The 16455-nt window shown below is 46.4% G+C and overlaps 2 protein-coding genes and 2 non-coding genes across 5 annotated transcripts; 3 read left to right on the top strand and 1 right to left on the bottom strand.

Moving 5' to 3' along the window:
• Positions 1–139: 139 nt before the first annotated feature.
• Positions 140–234, top strand: LOC120965714 (small nucleolar RNA Z157/R69/R10). The gene has a single exon (XR_005758739.1). It is a non-coding gene; the product is annotated as a small nucleolar RNA Z157/R69/R10 (small nucleolar RNA).
• A 591-nt stretch (positions 235–825) lies between these two features.
• On the top strand, positions 826–918 carry LOC120965673 (small nucleolar RNA R38). The gene has a single exon (XR_005758701.1). It is a non-coding gene; the product is annotated as a small nucleolar RNA R38 (small nucleolar RNA).
• A 3945-nt stretch (positions 919–4863) lies between these two features.
• LOC109768721 (glutamate dehydrogenase 1, mitochondrial) lies at positions 4864–10462 on the top strand. Of its 2 annotated transcripts, none has more exons than XM_020327457.4 (9): positions 4864–5100; positions 7212–7356; positions 7857–7970; positions 8357–8578; positions 8687–8761; positions 8914–9030; positions 9343–9593; positions 9766–9841; positions 9947–10462. In XM_020327457.4, the coding sequence occupies exons 2-9, from the start codon at positions 7249–7251 to the stop codon at positions 10217–10219; spliced, it is 1236 nt and encodes a 411-aa protein (XP_020183046.1). In that variant the 5' UTR covers positions 4864–5100; positions 7212–7248; the 3' UTR covers positions 10220–10462. The 2 variants fall into 2 exon arrangements, with proteins under 2 accessions (XP_020183046.1, XP_020183045.1); XM_020327456.4 differs by lacking the exon at positions 4864–5100 and adding an exon at positions 6829–7095.
• On the bottom strand, positions 10463–11981 carry LOC109768722 (uncharacterized). The gene is made up of 2 exons (XM_020327458.4): positions 11153–11981; positions 10463–11087 (listed from the first exon to the last, which is right to left on the bottom strand). Exons 1-2 carry the CDS (start codon positions 11684–11686, stop codon positions 10518–10520), a joined length of 1104 nt encoding a protein of 367 aa, XP_020183047.1. The 5' UTR covers positions 11687–11981; the 3' UTR covers positions 10463–10517.
• Positions 11982–16455: the final 4474 nt, after the last annotated feature.

Genomic DNA, 16455 nt, shown 5'->3' with positions numbered 1-16455 from the left:
TCATTTTTTCTTTCCAAACAGCAATAGCTTATCCGGCCACCCCCCCCCCCCCCCCCCCCCCCCTAAACATCGCTCTTTTGATTCTTGATGAATCTCGATTTGGTTTGTTTCTTATTTTTAGTTTTTGATGGTCCATGATGTTGTAGTGGTGATGACAAATTTGTGGACTAGAGTTTCTGATGCCTCCTCTTCAGTGGCATCTGCGGACGACCCCTTGGCTGTCTGAGCTCCCATATCTCATCCCATCAATCGATATGTTCTTCGGTTCCATCTTGTTTTTTTTTTATGTTTGCTAGTTAAGGAGTTTGAGCGGTGATGACACCTACGTGGACTAGAGTTTCTGATGCTACCTCTTCAGTAGTACTTCCTCCGCCCCAAAATAAGTGTCTCAACTTTGTACTACTCTAGTACAAAGTTGTACTAAGGTTGAGACACTTATTTTTGGACGGAGGTAGTATTTTTTAAGACAAACCCTTGGCTGTCTGAGCTCCCCCAAATTGATGATTTATCTGTGGAGTAGTCTGTATGTTTCTTACTGTTTGTTTCTTGGTTTGATGCGGGTTCGTTACCAATTCCTGAGGATGACTTGTGTTCCTCGCAGTAATTAGTCTCGGACGCTACAGCTATTCTCTTACGTGTGGTATGTCCTGATTGGTGGCGTTCTTTGTGCCAGCTTATATCCTGGAAACGTGTCCTTTATGTTATTTTTTCTTTCTGTTTTATAGATCTAATTCTTGGCGACCATGGCAGTTCTTTCTTGTTTGATATATGAATCTGATAGGTTTGACAAATTTTACTTTTTTTGAAACTCAAACTGATTAGTATGTATGTGGATGATGAGATCACAAGTAAAGATACAGTTATCCCTGTCTTACTTCCTTTGAAGGGTGCTGAGAAAACTTGGAATCTGACACAGATTACTTTCATTGGACCTGGCTGGTGATTAATATGTATGTGGATGATTAGTATCTACTATGTGGTTTGTCTCGGTGCACTGTTCTTTTCCTGGTAGTAGCACCTTTTTGTAGTGTATAGAAGATCTTGGCCGGTGATGCAATGTATTGGTTGCTAAACAAACACATTGATTGCTTGGACCTGGACTCTGTTGATATGTCACATTGAATTGTCATGAACAGTTTTGTGAGAAGAGACTAATGGGCAGCTTCAAACTAGTCTTTCAGATCAATCTAGGTGCCCTCCGTTCTCTAATGCCCCTTGGTACTCCTAGCCTAGGTGAAGATTTCAGCCTTCAGTAAAGAAAAGCTCAAAAGCTCAACTGGGCTCACAGTCACAGGCGTATACTCTGTTTTAGAGCAGATTAAATTCTCTAAAAAGGATGCCTTTTTTTTGAGAGTATGCAAAATACGTACCGTAGCTTTATAGAAGATAGAAAGAGTATTTACAAGAACTTGAGGCCTCAAAGCCACAGGTCGGCTAAGGCAAAATGACACTCTACTCCTACTCCTACTACCTCACGCTCGCTACTCACACCACACGCTGACTCCTCTTCCTCCTGCTAGGGTCCACAACTGTAGCTCCTCAAAGATCTTTGTGACTAGGTCCGTAGCATTCATCCAACTAGAAGTATTGCAAAACACACGGTTGTTTCTTTGTATCTCTCATCCCATCTACCAGTAAAATCTACGAGCACCAGGCCGGCGACCTTGTGCTCTGCCTGATTCAGAAGGAGAGGATGCACAAGCTCTCACCACCCTTGGGAAGATCCCTTTGCCATCCACAAAGTGCTGACTTCCGGAGCCTACAGACTGAAGAACCTGTAGAATGTAAGATAGTGGATAATTCCTAGAACATGGCCTGGCTGCATCGTTTTTACACTTGACTAAATACTTTTTGAATTTACAATTCAACTAGTTCGCTCCATGATGAACATAAATCACAACAATTCTTTCATATTGTGGTTGTTTGGCATGCCTTGCACCTCTATTGAGTAATGCCTGAGCGTAACATTTGGCATAACTTGGGCTCCTAGAATATGGTGCTCCTGGGACAACCTATTTGATGGCAGGGTTTTGTTCGAAAGCAAAGATTCGTTTGCGTCTGTTTCTATTCTATTTTATTTTATGATCTTGCTATCTATGCGAAAATACTACTGCGGATTTATAGTCGGCATGCTGCAGCCACCACACAATGGCCAACACTCCTACCCCGTTTGATTCAAGTGTTGTGTGCATATCAGTCAGGAAACGTAGTGTGTTTGGTTTCCCAATTCTTTTGAGAACCCTTAGGGCTAAGGGCATCTCGAAAGCATGTGCCCTCAAAACTCTCGTAAATATCCGGATTATGGTGTCTGGACCAATTTTGTTCACTTTTGTCATCAAATGGGGACCCGTATATGTCCACAAACCAATCTAGATGTCTGAATTCTAGTATCATGGCAGCAAACAAATAATTGATTTACGGTTGTCCAGGCAGCATGTAGAGGTCCGCTTGACCCACTGTCAGTTGGACCATACGTCCTCACGATCCATGTGCTTTGTCGTCCAGGTCCGCCTATTCGGATATGATGCTTATTTGAGGGACAAAGTTGAATGACCGGCTCCCGTGTCCTGTCCGTGGATCCATCCGTATGTGATCCACGAACGGGCCCTGGATGAATAGTGTGTTGGCTTTAGCGAATAGCGTTGGAGATGCCCTAACTCAAACCAACCCACTGCCTTAACATCTTCATCTTTGTGCTTATTGCGTACTCGAGAGGTCACGCGCCCTTGCAAACTCGAGGTGTCACATTCTCTTCTTCAACTTTGACTATCATTTCGGCCTCTTTGCTGTAGCTCAAGTGGGCTGTCTTAAGTTTTAAATTAAAATTAGCACCACTAACACGATGACTCGAAAATAGATCTAACAGAACGGTGCTATGGTCAGGATTTATTTTTTTCTTGTAAGTGGTAGTCCTAATCAACATTCAGATTGGGAAATGACTGTCTGCCTTTTCCCTTTACACCGAATGGTAGGCATTGACTCCAGCACGCAAGTCCATCCACCCTATTGTGCATGAAGTTGAGGTCTTCTCTGGGTCTCAGAAAAATGAAAATCAATGAACTGCACAAGAATAACAGGTGCAGTTTTATGTAAATAACTGCAAACAAAGTAGTTAATCCCAAAAGATGTTCCATGAGGAATTTGCAGTAATTCGCACAGGGAAAAACAGCCACATGATATTTCTCAAAAAAAAAAATCCATATAACATTTAACAGTTTTGCTAAAGCACATCTAGATGTGCCATAAGTATTGCACATCTAAGTCTTACGTCATTGATCTTACACGGAGATTCGTATGGGTATTTATTTTTATCTTTTCTTTTTTCTTTCTATACTTGATTGTGTCACTTAGATGTGCAATAACTATGACACATCTAAATGTGTCCTAGACAAACCCAACATTTAAATATCTTTCTCTGAAATGTCTTTAGAAAAAGAAGGATCACCCCGCCTCTGCATCATTACGATGCACACAACTATATTAAAGTTTAAAAGTATCAGTCTCCAATATGAAAATATCTTTCTATAATGATGTTAGAACTAATTTGAATCTCGATTTAATCCCCGGTTGACACGTGGGAACATTTCCCTCTTCCTACGGGGAACGAAACGATCTCCGAAATTCTCCTCTTCCAAAGAAATCATCATTCCTTTCTTGCAACATGTACAAGGAATTTTATTGTTCTCTCAAATTCCTTTGAAATCCAGAAATCCCTAGATAGCTTCCTTCCCAGTTAGCACTCCCCAAAACAATGCTTTTAAAATATTCTCGAAAAAAAACATGAACCCTGAAAGGAGACTTATGAGTGACACTGAAGACTCATCACAAGTTGGCATACAAAGGCTGGAATCTCCACACACGAAACACATACACTTTTCTGCTGAGAGAACCTCCCTTTTGGGCGTGCTTTTTTGGCCTAATGCAGCATGATGCTACATCCATGACACGGCAGTAAAGGTCTAGTAGTAATCTATGCATTGTCCACGAAACAAACACAAGTCATCCATCCATCCATCTACGAGGAAAGAATTCTAAAGCAATTGGGAAGAGGGGGTGGCCATGTCGCTGGACTCCAATTGCGCCAATTTGCGCGGCGCATCCTGCGATTGGTTCCATATTCCGCGGTTTTCCACCGGTGATGCAAGAGGATGCGTCTCTCGTCATAATTCATGACATGGAGCTTTCGGTTGCTCTGCATTTGATGATCTGCTCTCTCTCCCTGAGGATATCTTCTGGACCAGATTTGTCATAATCATCGCTTGACGCATTATTGTGAAGGCAAGGTGGATGAGGTGCGTCTGAAATACGCTTATTTCCGAAGAACTTACTACAGATTCTCTCTCTCTTTCACACACACAGTCTTTCTATGGAAATACAAATGCTCACACACAAGTGCACTCCCCAAAAAGGCATGCGCACACACTTTGACCCTACAAGCATGTCTGAGTCGGCAAATCTCATCATAGGCACCTCGTACTCGAGGTGCACAACGTATCCCACTAAGGAATTGCGCCGAAAATTACAAAATAAATTCATGAAAATACGAGCACTCATCTCCAAGAGACCAAACCGGTAAATCTCATCATAGGCACCTCATAGTCAAGGCGCAAGACGTCTTCCACTAGAAAATAGCGAAAAAAATTGTGGAATAAATTCAGAAAAATACGAGCACTCGTCTGAGAGTGCAAGTATATGACTTAAATCCAGATGGGTGTATTCTAGCACAGGATACCTAACCAACCGAGCATAGTTACCAGTTTGCGAACATAATCTCTGTAGCTCCATTCTGACTAGACTGAGAATTCGGGGCGTGGACCCTCTGCCCATTTGGCCCTCGAATAGCAATGAAATGGAATTCGATGCAATGCAACCCGGCCAACTCAACCCAAGCACATGGAATCGTCCAAAGTCCTTGGAGAAATATACGATCCTCGTTTATTCCCCCATATCTCCGAACTAATTCCGTGTATCATTCCCAGCCGGTTTCTCCCTATAAAACCCCTTGTAACCCTCTGCCAGAATGCCACAACAGAGCGGGCAGCACGGGTGAAATCCCTCAGCCGCTAGGATTCACTCATCCTGATCAGGTGCTGCAACAAAGTAATACCCTCTCTCCCTTTGTGTTTCCTGCATGGTAGTGTGCTAGTGTTAGCAGTGATCACATGGCCAGAGAAAGATCAATGAGTTACTGATGGTTTATCCAGGTTCTGAACTCTGTACTAGTACTAGTATTCTGCAGCTTTGATTGGGCTTGTTCATCTACGGCTACCTAATCCGGGATCTGATTATGAGAATATTTGCCTTCATTATCCTCTGATTTGAGAATATTTGCCTTCATCATCCTCTGATCTGAAAGCATCACCTTAATTATCATTATCTGCACTGATAGTGGGGCGATTGTTTTGTCGTTCATTTTGGGGCATTAAAAAAGAGATAGCATAAAACAGGACAAATAATGCAGGCCTTGCATAATCTGGAATCCATGCATCTAAAAGCAGCTAAACCACTTTTCGATCCCTATTGCTTCTTCTTCTTCTCCACATGATTTTGCTGCCCGTTCTGGGATTGTCCTGCTCCCCCAATCTGCCCCCACTTTTCGGCGAATGCATCTTCCTGGAACTTATGCCCTCTTATCCTGAGCCAAAGTTGGCATTAGCCATACTAATAGGTTCGTTTAATTATCATACCAGCCCTGTCCATGACATATGATATATTTCTTGTCACCATATGACACAAACAAAATATGGCATATGTGTTGTCAATCAAATAAATAAATAACATACGGCATATGGCATATGCTTCACACATCCTAGGCAGACCATCAGCTAGCCTTAATCCGAGTTTGCCAACAACCCCCTGACCCATGGGATACACGTGTCTTTGTGTCCAATTATTTAGATTGCGCTATGCAAAACAGTGCAAGACTGCATGGTTAGCCAAATAATTCCACGGAGCATCGCAGCTGAGTCAGCCATGTGCTTTTTCGCCAAGTAGCTTCTGAAATTTCCATCTCTTACAGGCGGCCAAAGTACAGACAACTGATTTCTACAGTAGTAGTATCACTCAACTGCTAGACCAAGTTGTTGAGCTCTAACTGTAGCTGTAATTAAGTACTACTCCCTCCATTTCTAAATATAAGCTTTTTAGAGATTTTGGTACAGACTACATACTGAGTAAAATGAGTGAATCTACACTCCAAAACATGTCTATATACATCTGTATATAGTCTCTATTATAAAATCTCTAAGAAGCCTTATATTTAGTACGTACTCCTTCTGTAAACTAATATAAGAGCGTTTAGATCACTAAAATAGTGATCTAAATACTCTTATATTAGTTTACGGAGGGAATACTTGACTGTTTGACAGACATGTATTGTAAGCATGAAGTGTCAGGGATCACATGTTACACGTGCATGGATGCTCAGCACCGTCAGCGTATCAGCAGTTTGCCTGGCGCAAGCTGTACAAGCCCGTACATGCACACCTCAGTACAGTGCATACATACAACCGATTTGAGCAATCTGAAATTGCCACATGCAGAGGCTTCCTTGAACACCCCTTCCACTGGCTTGCGGCTCAAATTCTGGGCATTTTCTCAGCAAAACAAGCGCAGCTGTCGGCAGTCTGAATCTTCATTCAGATGTTGGCCCTAGAACAGTGTTATTTTTGTACTGTAGATGTTAGTAAGCTCCTACTAGCACGTATAGATAGCACCTCTAAACTAAATAAAAGTGTAGATGGTCGATTCCATGGCATAGATTGATGCTCTTCAATCTGGTACTAGTAGGCTAGGAATAGTTAATTACGGTATTGATTACAGACAGGGCTCGGGTTTCCAGGGAAATTAATTGCAGGCAGGCCGAGAACCAGATCTTGTTCTTATCCTGGTAGAGACAAAAAAAACAAAAACAAATTAAAATTAAAAAGAAAAAAAAAAATCTCCTCTGCTTTTTGAACGGAACCCAAATCCACCGAGGGGTTCAGTGTGCCTACATATGCATACGGCCTACCTGAAACTCCTCCATAGTCTTTGTGCCGCTGCCTCCCCCCTGCTCTCGCCACTAACAACACTTCGCCGCTACTCTGCTCGTCGGTAATATAAAAGCAGATTATCCTCTGGTTCCTCGCGCAGAGTTTAATCTTTTTGTCTCGTGTGATTTGGTTTCTCGGATTTTACTGATGATGTTGGGTTCTCGATCTCTTTTTCAGGCGCGGCGGCTCCGGAGGGGGAATTTCGTCGAGCAGGATGAACGCATTGGCGGCCACCAGCCGGAACTTCAAGCAGGCGGCCAAGCTGCTGGGCCTCGACTCCAAGCTCGAGAAGAGCCTGCTCATCCCCTTCAGGGAGATCAAGGTGATTATTCCTTGATCCCGGATTATACATATTTTGCTGTGAATGAGTGAATCTGGATAGCGATTTACGCTCTTTGTTCTATGGAGTTCAGTGGTTATTGAGAAGTAGTACCACCTTGGTCCTTGGGGACTTATGGTAGTTGACCTGCGATTATTTCTTATCTGGTCTGTAAATTTATGAGTTTCTGGTTAGGCTACCAGATTATCTTCGGATTTGACATTTTCCAACCTACTACTTCACTTGAATTTTTTTTTTTTGCGAGAGACTTCACTTGATTTTCTTTCACACTCTCTTGCTTGCCGTAGCCCGTATCCATGTTAATTTATTCTGTTTTTCCTGCTGAATATGGCAAAAAAGTTGTTGAACTGGCCTCTTGGCCACTTACTCTGTAAGGTTAAACTGTGTCCAGGACCCTTCTAATTTATGAGCATGTGTCCTGTCTATGTGAGGTGAACTGTTTGTTCCATTATTCAGTATAACAATGAAGCTTGTGGTTGCAGGTTGAGTGCACAATTCCGAAAGATGATGGGACATTAGCATCCTATGTTGGGTTTAGGGTGCAGCATGACAATGCCAGGGGCCCTATGAAGGGTGGAATCAGATACCACCATGAGGTGAGCAACTGAGCACACATAAGTATATATATTCCTGGGTTCTTCTGTTCATCATGACACAACCAGCCATTAAGCACTTGATTCTTGCCGCACTGTCGCCGACTTGAAATGGTCCTTCAGCATAAATTCGATCTCCTTCAGGAACCTGTCAGATAGTTGAATGACTTATTGTTCAGCCCATACCTAGCTATGCAATTGCAATGTCTACTTGCAGTAAAGCAGAACAAAGCTATTTTGGAAATTAGTCACATCTCACTAAAGCTACTACACTGGATCACATTCTGACTTGGTTTCCATAAAAATCGATCATGTGCATGCAAGTTCAAGACACTGGCAACCATGATCGTAGTAAGTTCTTGCACTGACAAGCTATGATAAAAATTCAGGTTGATCCTGACGAGGTCAATGCCTTGGCGCAACTGATGACATGGAAAACAGCCGTGGCCAATATTCCGTATGGAGGCGCTAAAGGTGGCATCGGATGCAGTCCTGGAGACCTGAGCATATCGGAGCTCGAGCGGCTTACCCGAGTTTTCACCCAGAAAATTCACGACTTAATTGGCATCCACACCGATGTTCCAGCTCCCGATATGGGCACCAACGCACAGGTATTTATTGTCCATTGCATATTTATTATTTCTCTGCAGAGTGTTGTGAGAATTATTCATCTGTATTCTGATGTGGATTCTTTTGCTTGTTTCATTCATGGCTTTCAGACAATGGCATGGATACTGGATGAGTACTCAAAGTTCCATGGCTACTCACCTGCTGTGGTGACAGGAAAGCCTGTGGTAAGTATTCATCCTGAAACTCTATCATGTAATGTGCAACGGAAATGTTGTTTGCAGATGAAAAGTGGGAGCACCAGGATTTGAATGTCCAGAGAAATCTGGTTTCTAGTTATCCCTCTTCGCATGTTCCTGAACTTTTTTGCTCAACGCAGGACCTTGGAGGATCACTGGGAAGAGATGCAGCTACTGGAAGGGGAGTTCTGTTTGCCACTGAAGCCCTACTTGCAGAGCATGGCAAAGGCATTGCAGGCCAGCGTTTTGTAATCCAGGTAATTAAATAATGTGTAGGCTAATGAGTTAAGCTCTTTGAATTTAAAATGATGAAAAGTAATTGAACTGAGGATTCAGTGTGGTGTGAGTCATGAAGCCTCAATCTATTATTACAAACATAGATTTAAGAAATATGTACTAGTTAAAAAGTGGCCGTCAGTGGATCGCACAATACGCACTTTTGTACTTTATGGTTACAAAAGGGAGTAAGACCAGAACTTTTCTTACTAAAAAGAAAGTAAGATCAGAACTATGTTTCTTCACCTACATTTTGCAGAGATAAGCAATTATTGGCCGCTTGCCTTTTTCAGGGGTTTGGTAATGTTGGCTCCTGGGCTGCTCAACTGATCACTGAAGCTGGAGGCAAGGTGATCGCCATCAGCGATGTCACAGGGGCCGTCAAGAACTCCAATGGCATTGACATAGCCAAGCTGATGAAGCACTCGGCGGAGAACCGCGGGATCAAGGGCTTTGACGGAGGAGACGCCGTCGACCCAACCTCGCTGCTCACGGAAGAGTGCGACGTCCTCATCCCGGCAGCACTGGGAGGAGTCATAAACAAGTAATCTTCTCCTTTCTCCTCGTCCCAGCTCACTTCATCCTACCTTCTATCAGATTACTCCTCCGAAGTTCAGTTATACTAGTATCCTCCTGGCTGTTATTTTTTTCAGTATCTGAAAACATTTTTGTTAACAAAAAGGCTGTTCTTGACCATGATTTTCTTCTTCTCCTAGGGACAATGCTGATGCCATCAAAGCAAAGTACATCATCGAGGCTGCGAACCACCCGACAGACCCCGAGGCCGACGAGGCAAGAACACCCAAAATTTTGCCACAAAACAAAGCTCGCATTTGTTGACATAATTCAGTTCACACACTGACTGACAGTGGAGAAATGCACATGTTCGTGGTGCAGATTCTGGCGAAGAAGGGGGTGCTGATCCTGCCGGACATCCTGGCCAACTCCGGCGGGGTGACGGTGAGCTACTTCGAGTGGGTGCAGAACATCCAGGGGTTCATGTGGGACGAGGAGAAGGTGAACCGGGAGCTCAAGACGTACATGACCCGCGCCTTCCGGGACACCAAGGAGATGTGCCGCTCCCACCACTGCGACCTCCGCATGGGCGCCTTCACCCTCGGCGTCAACCGCGTCGCCCGCGCCACCGTCCTCCGCGGCTGGGAGGCCTGATCGCTCGCCGGCCGGCATCCTGCAATGCCCGTGCTCTCTCGCCGTCTCCATGGGGATCCCGTCGAAGTCGCAACTCAACAAAAAAGTTCAATAATCGAGCCCGTGTGTTCTCTCATACATAAGCTCCGATCTCTTGGAGACTGACAGAACAGTAGCAGCACCACCTTCTTGTAATCCGCGGCTGAGAGTGAAACACAGCAATGTAATTCGGTTTCTTTTCTTGGTAACATTTGATCGTGTTGATGATGCGTGAGTCAATTTTATTAGCATCGCATGGCAAGGCAACAAGCCAACGACGTCATGAACTGCGTAAGCCGATGAGTGGGTCGTCGTCTGTGGAGATGAGGCTGTAGACGACCACGTCCTTGGCGTCGCGGTGGCTCCGCAGCACGGCCTCGCGGCGGAACCCGGCGTCCTCCACCGCGCGCCGGGACGCGGCGTCGTCCGCGTCCACCAGCGCCTCCACGCGCTCCACGCCCTCCAGGTCCCCCAACGCCGCGGTCGCCGCGCGCCTCAGGGCCGCCGCGGCCACGCCCGTGCCCCGGTGCGCGCGCGCCAGCGCGGTTCCGACCTCCGCGCGGCACCGGTCCTCTGTGCGCGACACGGTCACCGCGCCCACGATGGCGCCGCCGAGGCAGACTGCGCGGATCCAGGTGTGCGGAGGGTCGGTGCCCCGGAGGAACGCGAGCAGGGCGTCGCGGGGCGGGGAGAAGTAGACCCCCGACGCCATGGAGGCCGTAGGCGGTACCAGTACGGGGTGTTCCGCCCACGCCGTCATGGCGTCGGCGAGGTCGAACGGCCGGAGGGTCACCTCGTCCGCGCGCTCCGGCGTCCGGGCTGCCGCTTCTCGCTCCATCGATCTCCGAGCCTAGTTCGTTGGACAGAGTGAGACGCTGGACGCACGAGGCCAAGGCGAGTGAGTGGCTTACATACCTCATCCTCATGTGATGGGGGCAAGGGGTCGCCGGAGACGAAGCCGTAGACGACGAGATCCCTGACGCGGCCCTTGTGCCAGTAGTGGCGCCGCAGGACGCCCTCGCGGCGGAACCCGGCCTTCTCCGCCACGCGCTGCGACGCCGCGTTGTCCACGTCCACCAGCGCCTCCACGCGCGCCAGCCCCTCCACCTCGCCGAACACCGCGGCGAGCGCGGCCCTCACGGCGGCGGTGGCCACGCCCCTGCCCCAGTGCGCGCGGGCCACCACGTAGCCGAGCTCCCCGCGGCACGGGTCAGCCGTGGGCTCCAGGGACACCGAGCCGACGGGGCGAGCGTCGCCGGCGAGGCAGATGGCGCGGTACCACTGGTGCGAGAGCGCGGTGTCCCGGATGTGGGCGAGCAGGGCTTCCGTCTCCGTGGACGCGAAGGGCGCCCAGCGGCAGAAGGCGGCGACCTCGGGGTCGGACGCCCATGCCATCATGGCGTCCACGTCCGAGAGGTCGAAGCGGCGCAGGGTCACCTCCGTCGCCATGGGCACACGCGCGGCGCAGGGGTCGCTGAGCGTGGAGCAGCTACAGTAGTGACGACAGTAGGTAGAGCTTGGACATGGATGTGCAGCTGCCGGTCGTAGCTGAAGGTCCTACCGTACCGCAGTTGCACATCCTCGTCCAAGCTCTAGCTAGGATCGTACGTAAATGAGTTCGTTGCACTGACTGATCTGTGGTGCGCTGTTGCACCTTGCACGTATCGGACCGATCGTATATATAGCCCAAGCTGGCTACCTAAGTAAGTACCTAGCGTGCAGTGGTGGTAAACCAACCATACACGACGAGTATAATTCCACAGGCACCTTTAAAGGTGGGGCAGCACTGGGCGCCGGTGCGGCCGAAAGTTTCGGCCGGTCTGCCCCAGCCGCCCGATCTGGCTGCACGAGACCATCAGATCGCAGCTTCTTATTCTATTTTTTCCTTACCTTATCCTCGTCTCCAGCGTCTCCAGCAAACAGAGAGAGGAGCGAGCCAGTCAAGGCCGCCATGGATGCGCGACCACGAAGCCCGCGCTTGCCGCCTTGGCACCGCCCGTGCTCGTCGCCCTCGCCGCCGGTGGCGCTCGTCGCCCCGGCCATGGCGCCGCCTGCGCTCGTCGCCCCGGCCGCCCGCTGCATCGCTCGTCGCCCTGGCAAGGGCGCCGCCCGTGCTTCGTCGCACCGGCCATGGCGCCGCCCCGCGCTCGTCGCCCCGGCCGTCCGTGCTCGCCGTTCTGGCTGCCCGCACTCGCCGGAGATCCCCGAGCTGACCCGTGGTAGGAAATCTACTAGTGTTTTCTGGCTAACCGATGCTAAAGCTGGTTCCAGCAAAAAATCATGCGAGTTGTAGCTTTTTTTGTCATGGATGCAGCTCCGCCTCATCAATGATTGACTCGTTCCAGCAAAAAACAGAGATGCCCGTTGTAGCATTTTCCCGTGTCGGTCGTAGCAAATGAAGACAACGGTTGCAGGAAAAAATCCTCAACACCGCCGTCGAGCTTGCAGCTCCACGAGGAAAAAAGGGGATGTAGCAAAATTCCTCGATGGGTGTAGCAAAAACTACAACGGTTGCAGCAAGAAAAGGCGATGTCATCCCGGAACTCAGCTCGGCCATGAATGAATGTAGAAAAACATGAAACGGGTGTAGCAAAACAAATCGCCTGTTGCAGCAAAAATATATACCGGTTGCAACAAAAAAAAACACCGGTTGTAGCAAATGTTTCAACGCCGGGGGGTGGGTTGTAGCAAAATGAGAGGCTGATTGTAGCACAAACGCAACGTGGTTGTAGCAAAAAAAAATGCCGATGGTAGCCAAAAAAAACATCTTCGTCGCCGTCTCAACCCAGTCGCATCTCTGGCATGAATGGATGTAGCAAAATTTCTCGCCGGTCGTAACAAAAACTGATGACGATTGCAGCAAAAACTGGTCTCCGCCGTCGCGGATTGTAGCTCCGCCATGAATGCATGTAGCAAAAAATGGTGCTGGTTCCAGCATGCGGCCGCCATAGTCGCAGCTCGCCGGTGGTGATTCTCCCGCGGATGCATCTTCGCTGGGCTCACGTTGCAGCTCCTTTTCCCATCCCCCCACGTCGGAGCTTTTCAACGAGTGGTTGTGGAGAAGGAGCTTGAAGACGACCACGCGAGGAAGAAGATAACCGGTATATATTGTTGAAACAATCACGCGAGGAGACGACCACGCGAGGGCAGAGTACGACGCACCAGATAGGATGAGAGAAAAATAAAACAGTCGTGGTGGGCCTAGGGCACGTGGGTGGGCCGAGGAAAGGAAAAACAAACAACGAAAAACGTGGATCGGGAGACATCCTAGCGCTAGATCCCTTCGCGATCGAGCGGCGCGCGAGCGACCGGCGGAAGCTTCGGCCGATCCGCCGGTACACAACGTTTCCCTTTAGGCTAGCCTGTATGTATGCGACGCGTGCTGCGTGACAACAGATGTCGCGTCGCACATGCACGCTCCCTACTGGGCAAACCCATGGAAGACGCAAAGCACCGTGGCAAACCCACGCACTGTAGCGAGCCGGTTCACTATACCGGACTGGACACTGTACCAAGCCGATCCATAGTAGCGAATCGGCCACTGTAGCATCCCTTGTCACTTTTATAAATTTCAAACATTTCTTGAAGGCTACTCCCTCCGTCCTAGTATAATATAAGAGCGTTTTTTACACCAGTGTAGTGTCAAAAAACGCTCTTACATTGTGAGACGGAGGTAGTACAAACTTTTAAACAAGCAAACACTTTTATAAAAAATCCAAAATGTTTTCTTAGATCGTCAACTTTTTTCAAAATTCTGTTTTTTAAATGAAAGCGTAAACCCTTTTCAAAAATTACACAATTTTTTTAATTTGTCAACATAGTTTGGAAAATTATACAATTTTTTTTGAAAATTCAGAATATTTTTTGGAAAAACAAACATCTTTCGAATTTCTGATTTTTGGTAAACATGATTTTTTTGAAATATTGTATAATTTTCTAAAACACAAACATTTACAAAAAATTATGAATTTTTGAATAATATTTAAAACTGATTTTTTATTATATTCCAAACAATATTAAAAAATGCAAACATTATTTCAAATTTCCCAAAGTTTTATAAAAACATGAACATTTTTAAATTCCAAACAGTTCTTGAAAATTACTGAACAGTTTTTTGAAATGGAACTTTCTTCTAAAAAGAAAAGGAGGAAAAAGAAGAAAAATATGAAAGATGAAGAAAAACCCAATAAAAGGAACCACAGGAAGAGTAAAAAAAGAAAAAGGAAAAACCATGCCTGAAACGGCTAGGATCCTTCTGGAAGTTCCCAAAACAGTCAGTTCTATGCAGGGCTTTCCAACGGACTCATTCCATGAGTAAACGATTGAATGGGATTCACTTGGGGCAACGAAATCAAGTCCTTGTCGCCTTGCGAGAGGGGAAAGAAAAAAGAGCTCAAGGTATGGCAGCTGCCGAAGCATGCCAGATTGCTCGTTTCGCCATTGATTGTATCGTGTAAGATATGTGATGTTGATCCTATGGTGACCAGTTAACTCTCCATCTGGACTTCCTTCTCCATTTTCTTTTCTTATTGTTGAATAATGCCAAATCAAATAAAAATCCAAAAGTAAAAAAGGAAATGAATTAGTTAATTCAATAATAGAGAAAAGGGGTCCAAGACTTGATTTTGTTGCCCAAGCGAATCCCATTCAATCGTTTACTCATGGAATGAGTCCATTGGAAAGTTCAATCGATCTTTTTCTCATATACATTTTGCCTTTTGTGGAGGATTTGTGCCTACTCTACTTTCCTATCTAGGACTTCAATATACAAAATATATACTATTCTGAAGCATATATTGCTGTCAACAAAGAAATTTATTAGTGTTTAGTTAGGTATTTGCATTCAAAATAAGAAAAGAGAACTATTAAGAACTTCTAAAATACATCAAGACATGCATGCTTACCTGTAGTAATATAGCTTCACACGTCTGCATGTCAAGCTTGTATAATACTGCCAACATAATAGCACAGCGCATAGGGTAGCCTCTGCGCGGCATGTGTCGATGGTCTGGCGGCCAGTATGTGGTATTACCATGGTATCAACGGGAAAAGGTCCATACTCGAATTAGCCCATGTTCAATGAATCTCGTTAACAAATCCTGGTATCGTGTTTAGTGTAATTGTTCGATTCTCGATAGATTGATATGCCCCTTGGATTATTCTAACAAATGATATCATGAGTCAGGTTGTTTGAAGGTCACAGATTGTTTATCTAGAGGGGAAAAGCCCAACATGGATTGGCTTAGTTAACACGAGAGAGGTCATGGTAATGCGGGAGGTGTAGGTGGGAGCGATTGGAGATGTTGTAAATGGAGCGATTGGAGACGTCGTAACAGTTCATGGGCGCAATCGAAGCATATGCGTAGAAGCAACACCGGTGTTCGAGAACTTGACGATGACCGTCTCGGCGAGATCAAACCAGATCGATCCGAGGGCATCGTCAATGCATAGCCTCATGGTGATGCCCCGTGTGCCATGTAGAATTGGATGTCAGGGAAAGTAGATTCGGATAGGGAAGCTGGATCCTATGCAAGAGGCGGGTGCTTGGGGAGAAAATATGTGGTCCGATGTAAAAAGCTGAAAAAGTTGTAGTGGAGATTAGAGATGCATATGTATTAAAGTTTTTATTTTCTATTTCTTGATGAGGCCCACTAGTAGTAGCTTGCGTTGGGGAGAAAAAAATCAATGTAGTTGCCTCAAGCTTCTTTTTCTGATGGGGCATCTGTACCCATATGCCACCACTGTTCATGCCCTCAGGAGCGTGTGACGGCAGGCTCGCGACGCTAGCGAGGCAGTAGGTATGCGTATTAGCGCATGCATGCGGTGGTAGTGGAGCCCCTATTTCGCAACCTATGCGCCCACTATCGAGCAAGCACTCACCCTCCGATCCACCGCCCACCCTTTTGGGCCGGCCCATGTGCGGGGCGGGACGCCATGGCAACTCCTTATAGCCGGCTATTAGAAAAAAATAGCCAGCCCAAGTTGCAATACATCATTTCATGCAAATCCAAAGTATTTATAGGAAAAATACATATAAATCCAAATTATTTATATTTCATATTATTTGAATTAATTTTATTTTTTGGCATTTAATAAACCCTATTTGCGGATTTATTAACAAACATAGTTGGATTATTTGCAAATTAATCAAAAAGTTGACAACAACTGAACAAAGGCAACAAAGACTCCAATTTGAAAATTGGTAAGTACCCCCTCTG

The sequence above is a fragment of the Aegilops tauschii genome, chromosome 5, assembly GCF_002575655.3.
Source record: "Aegilops tauschii subsp. strangulata cultivar AL8/78 chromosome 5, Aet v6.0, whole genome shotgun sequence".
NCBI classification, from domain to species: domain Eukaryota; kingdom Viridiplantae; phylum Streptophyta; class Magnoliopsida; order Poales; family Poaceae; genus Aegilops; species Aegilops tauschii.
The sequence above is the reverse complement of the archived record's forward strand: the minus strand, read 5'-3'. Positions and strand labels throughout refer to the sequence as shown.

Coding starts and splice junctions, on each gene's coding strand:
- LOC109768721 (XM_020327456.4), top strand. CDS start 6,998: ATGCATACGGCCTACCTGAAACTCCTCCATAGTCTTTGTGCCGCTGCC. Junction 7,096..7,211: donor CGCCGCTACTCTGCTCGTCG/GTAATATAAAAG, acceptor TCTCTTTTTCAG/GCGCGGCGGCTCCGGAGGGG. Junction 8,579..8,686: donor ATATGGGCACCAACGCACAG/GTATTTATTGTC, acceptor CATGGCTTTCAG/ACAATGGCATGGATACTGGA.
- LOC109768722 (XM_020327458.4), bottom strand. CDS start 11,686: ATGGCGACGGAGGTGACCCTGCGCCGCTTCGACCTCTCGGACGTGGAC. Junction 11,088..11,152: donor CCCCATCACATGAGGATGAG/GTATGTAAGCCA, acceptor CCAACGAACTAG/GCTCGGAGATCGATGGAGCG.